This window comes from Camellia sinensis, chromosome 10, assembly GCF_055761805.1.
Source record: "Camellia sinensis isolate YWXY chromosome 10, ASM5576180v1, whole genome shotgun sequence".
Lineage (NCBI taxonomy): Eukaryota > Viridiplantae > Streptophyta > Magnoliopsida > Ericales > Theaceae > Camellia > Camellia sinensis.
Window position 1 is genome coordinate 5841559 of NC_138970.1, and position 5593 is coordinate 5847151.

At 33.6% G+C, this 5593-nt stretch overlaps 1 protein-coding gene across 1 annotated transcript; it reads left to right on the plus strand.

The window, feature by feature from the left end:
- The first annotated feature begins 423 nt into the window (after positions 1–423).
- LOC114266069 (Nse4, component of Smc5/6 DNA repair complex) lies at positions 424–4732 on the plus strand. Its single transcript, XM_028206971.2, has 7 exons — positions 424–933; positions 1024–1104; positions 2028–2280; positions 2373–2463; positions 3284–3500; positions 3599–3690; positions 4191–4732. Exons 1-7 carry the CDS (start codon positions 774–776, stop codon positions 4443–4445), a joined length of 1149 nt encoding a protein of 382 aa, XP_028062772.2. The 5' UTR covers positions 424–773; the 3' UTR covers positions 4446–4732.
- The last annotated feature ends 861 nt before the right edge of the window (positions 4733–5593 follow it).

The following is a 5593-nucleotide window of genomic DNA, read 5'->3' on the forward strand; positions in this document are numbered from 1 at the left end:
TTCACTAAAAATAATCATTTTCAGAAATTTAATCTCATGAAAAAATAAATACGGGATACACATCAAATCCAACCAAATAGTCCAGAAAATTCACAATCCTAAAATTCAAATCCAATAAATTCTATATCCCCTTATCCAGTTCGTCCAATCAAACACACCTATAATAAATTACACTTAAGCCTCGTTTGGGAACATGCTAATTTAGTAACTTTTTGGTTATTTGACTAAAAAAGTAGGTAAAAAAAACTTATAGGTTTGGGATAATTTTTTAGCTAATTACGAAAATATGTGCAAAAAATAGAGAGAGAAGAAAATTTTTAAATTTTTAGTATAAATTATTAATTTTTTAACTAAAAAAATAATTTTTTAACTTTTTAACTAAAAAGGTAAATCCCCAAACGGGCCATATCAATTCTATAATCCAAACAAACGGCCCATAAGTAATTTTTCTAAACGCTACGTATATATAGAGTGAGAATCCCAATTTGGGGAGAGAGAGAGAGAGGGCTACGCAAGCGCGCGCGCTCGAAATTGGATTTTCAGGTCTTTTTGAATTTTTTAGGGTTTTGGCTCCAATTTTTTTTCGGTTCTAAGGTTTAGTATTTGTTCCCTCGAATTCCAATTTTTCTGTCAATCACAATTTTCCAATCTCCCTCTCTCTCTCTCTCTCTGAGGTTTTTTTACCAATTCAATCTTAGATTCGAATTTTAGGGTTTTCAATTGATGAATTCGAATTCGTGATTGTTTTGTGAGATTTTTTTCGAAAACCAACGATGGTGAGAACCCAAGTGAAAGGCGAACCAAGTACTAGCAAAAGAAGGAACATAGCAGAGAATGATGTTGAAGCAAGTTCGAACGATTCTGAACCTGAACTTGTCGCCGAACGCAGAGTTCTTCGATCTCGATATCTCGCTGTTCAGACCCTAATTTCTGGTAATTAACTTTCCTCTTAACAAATTCTTAATTTTATTTGGTTATTATTATTGTTTTGTGTTTCGTGTTTCTGATTGTTGTTTGTTGTAGATGAGAGAGATGATATATCAAGGTTTGATTCGGACAAGTTCAATTCGATCATCAATGAAGTGGAAAGCTTGCATCAATTAGGTATTTACAAAATTAGTCACATTAATATTTTAAAATCAGTATAGATAATATGTGCTTAGAAGTTTTGTATGTGTTTATTTATATGCATTAGGTTAGTTGGGTAAGTTGGGTTGCTTAACTAAATAGTTGATTTCTATTGAACATGTTGCTGTGTTTGCTTCCTGCATTTTGTAAAGCCATCAAACTAAACAGTAGATTATTGGTATGTGGGTAAAAGGTATTATATTCTTGGGCAAATTACGATGGTAGTCCTTGTACTTTGGTACTTGTGTCATTTTAGTCCTTGTAATTTTAATTGATTTGATTTTGATTTTGATTTTGAATTTGTGATTTTGTCTCAGTTTGATCTAATTGATTACAAATCTTAGCATTTTTTTAATAAAAAAATATTCACATAAGTGTCATGGTCCTTGTGTCATTTTAGTCCATGTAATTTTAATTGAATCAATTTTGATCTTGAATTTATGATTTTGTCTCAGTTTGGTCCAATTGGTTACAACTCTTAGTATTTTTTTTTAATAAAAAATATATACATAAGTGTCATATGCCATATTTTTAAAGGTAATATTATAAACTTATCAAACTCAGTGTGTTAACTTCAATTAATTTAGTGATAATTTTTCTTAAAAAGCACTACCAATATTATCAATTGGACTAAATTGACACAAAATTTAAAATTAATGGTCAAAATTGAGTTAATTGGAAGTGTGGGGACCAAAATGATACAAGGGGTAAAATATAGGGATCATCGGTGTAATTTGCCCTATATTCTTTATGGGTTTTTTAAATTTCTTAAATGGTGTTGTTCTTCAAGCAAGTTGATTCTAGCTTAATCATCTGAATTTATTATGTGTATGTGTTAGTCTGGTTATTGGTGGGCTGAAATCTACAAACAATATTGTTTTCTTGAATTTGGTTTTCAGTACAGAAACCTAGAGAACAAGTTGCAGATGCTGAAGCTCTGTTGAACATCACGAACACGTTGGTTACATCTGTTAAAGCACACAGTAAAGAGGGAATTACCCCTTCAGACTTTGTAAACTGTCTGCTCAGAGATTTTGGACGACAAGGTGGGGCAAGTACCAGCACAGAGGATGGTAGGAACTCTATAGCTTGGAAGGATGTTGGTCTAGCAGTTTCTCATGTTTTCATGAAGGCTCCTGGATGTTGCACCATGTATGTGTGTAGTGGTATCCTCGATTTTCTGTGATTGTAATGTTCAATTTTAGATTTGGATTTTCATGTGTTCCTCTGCATATTCTCTACAGGCTTGGACCTATGAATAACGAACTAAAGCAACGGAAGGTTGTTGTTCATAAAAAACGTGTGAGGCCAACAGAAAGTTCCCGGCCTGAAGAGGTAAGCAAGCTTTAACCAAAGTTCCTACATTTTTTTTCTTTTCTTTTTGATGAGAAGAAATATTTAGTACAAACATGCTGCTAAAAATAACATGCTCAGCATTATTCAAATAGGTAAGAAAGTGGATTAAACATAAGGCCTTGTTACTTTGGTAGAAAATGAATGGGGCAGAGGACTTGTGGTGCTCCGAAGTTTGCAATTTCTGGCTCACTGGAAAAGAACAAGACAATGGATTGCCACATTTTTTTTCTTTTTCATTTTAAAGGCATGCAATTAAAAGGAATCATATGAAAGGGTGATGAATAATCAATGCGCACTTAGTAGGACCTATTTCTGTGGTTTTTATCTTTTGGGACATTGTATTTTCATTTTTTTACTTCATTAGTAAGTTGTGGTTTACACTGATTTTGCTTCCAAAGACGAGGGGAATTCCAAAGTTTGTATTTTGTGGAAATATACTGCCTGTGCAAATTAGCTTTGAATAATTCTGTCTTATTTGGTTTTAATTAGAGTTATTACAGAGTCTGTTTGTCTCCACAGTTTGCTATGAGATTAGGTTTAACAATCCTTTTCTAGGATTCCTCACCCAAGGAGAAGGGTCCCATTGCTTGTATTTAAATGAAGTCATGCTATGTCTTGTTAAATTTTTTAATTGAGGTTGCTCCATGATCATCTATATTAGAATTGGAATATATTTGGTGAACTGTAACTCTGTCCTATTTTATTTTCTTGTCTTGTTTCTGTGATCCTGATCACGTTCATTCTTGTTTATTTATTTCTGTAATTTTGACCATTTATGAAAGCTTCTATCTTTTTGCAGCTTGAGGATACTGGTACCGAAGAGAAAACAGACACCGATAAGAATATGGCAACTATGTTTAAAATTTTAGGGAAAAATAGAAGGGTCAGGCTTGAAAGTTTAGTGTTGAACAGAAACTCCTTTGCACAAACAGTCGAAAATGTATTTGCTCTATCCTTTCTAGTCAAAGATGGGCGGGCTGAAATAACTGTGAATGGTAAAGGCTGGCATATAGTTTGTAAGTTTTCTTGCAATCCATCTTCATCTAGCTTTCATTTGTGCTTGCTGCTTCTGTATCTATTTGGACTAAATATGTTACTTTTTTTTTTATGGCAGCACCAAGGAATGCTCCTGCTGCTAATGAAGTTGTCTCGGGGAAGGTTTCTTACGGCCACTTTGTTTTCAGATTTGACTTCAGAGATTGGAAGGTATCTGAACGTTAATGTAATTAGTTAAAGTCCATTACAACTTACTTTTTGCAAGTTCTTCTCTGGTGTAATTTCTCAATAAAAATACGTTATTATTTTGAGCATTCTTCATTTGAGTGGACCCAGAACTTGGGTTCCTTATGATACATGCATGGTGCTGCAAAACCATGTCTGGGTTTCAGCTCTTCAACAATTTCACCCAGTAATTTGTGATCATCAGTAGTCGCTGGGTAAATTTGAATGACATACAAACGAAAGTAAATAATGTAATATATTTTACAATTCCTGTTAAGTGATTGTAGATTTTCCAATTTCCCTAGCAATTTTCTGGCACATGATCTTCTCAACTGCAAGGCACGGGTACAAACAGACCTACTGTTTTGTGTTTACGTGTATTTGTACATGATGTATTCAAGAGAAATTAGTCGATTCTTGATTGTTGGGTTTTGTCAAAGTTTTAGATAATTTATTAAAAAATTTGTTACTTATTGATGTCACAGTTGATGATGGATTCCATTGGGGTTGGGGAAGAGCTGATGCCACACAGAAATCCGGAGAACACGATATATGATTCTCGAAGAGATCCAATACTTGAAAGAACTCAAACAACAGGACCGACAACTCCAATTAAAAAATTGTCTCGGAACCGTGGCCTGGTTCTGCAGGAGCAGTCAGTTGTGGAAGAGTCCCCTGAAAGCGATGACTCCGGAGCAAGAGCGGCTGCGATTCGGAAGGGCAAACGTAAACTTAGATGATGTGAGTACAGATGATGCAAGGCTTTTTTGGGTTCCAAACTTGTGTATTGCGCATTTAGGATGTGCTGATTAAGTGTGATTGTATTTTGCTCTGTATGTTGATGAAGATATGCCACTAGTTTCTGCTAGTTTTTAGGTTGGTTTCCAGTATATAAATTTGCAAATTCTAATTGGTACCGCTATCTTCTTTCTCCAGGTTTCTATATGGGGTTTTCTTAATTTTTATATCCTTCTCAATATTTGTACAGATTGTACTGTTTTGTCAGTATTTATACCTTTCTTCCTAACGTTGTGTTTAGTTTTGTTTGGTTTGAGAATTTGAGATGAGATTTTGAAAGGAAAAAAGAAAATATAAGTGAAATATGAATAAAATATATTTATATGAGTTGTGCTACGTAGGCCCTCTCTCTCTCCATTCCCTCTCTCTATTTTTTCTTCTTTCTCTTCTATCTGTTTTGGGCTGTTCGTGGGGTAAAAATGGGGAGGAAAATCATTTTTCTATTTATATTTCATTTATTTTTATTTTTTTTCAAAATTTCAAAATCTTTCAACTAAACAATGCGTTAATCTTTTACACACACACAGAGGCTCCAGTTGGAAGAAAATTTATTTTTGCCAGACTATACATGTGCATGTTTTTATACCAATTGTAAGTGTAATTTATCTTTTTTTAGGGCATTAATCAAGTCTATATTATATGTAGGACCTGAAAAACCGCAACAAATAGTACAATGTTTGTAATCAGAGTGAGACATGCGGATATGGTAATAGGATATTTCTCTTTATTTCAGGGTCCTAACTGGTTTTTTCAACTTAGGAATACGATTCCTTCATCCTTGCCAAATCCATTATGAAGGAGATTCTGTAAAATCTTATTGTTTAAAGGGAGAGGTTATTTGGCGGGTTGTCTTCTAAAAAGTAGTGATGGCTCTTTTTTTTAAACTACTAAAATTAAATTGATGCATGAGGACACGTTTGTTTGGCTATTTGAGGAGGGAGATTAGATTAAGGGGTGGTTTGGGATGATTTAAATAAGTGTATTTTTTAATTTTTTATGAAATATGAGTTGGATGTGAAGTGATGTGGTAAAGAGATGATGTAACTTAAATAAGATGATGTAATTTAAATACAAAAATGTTTCAGATCCC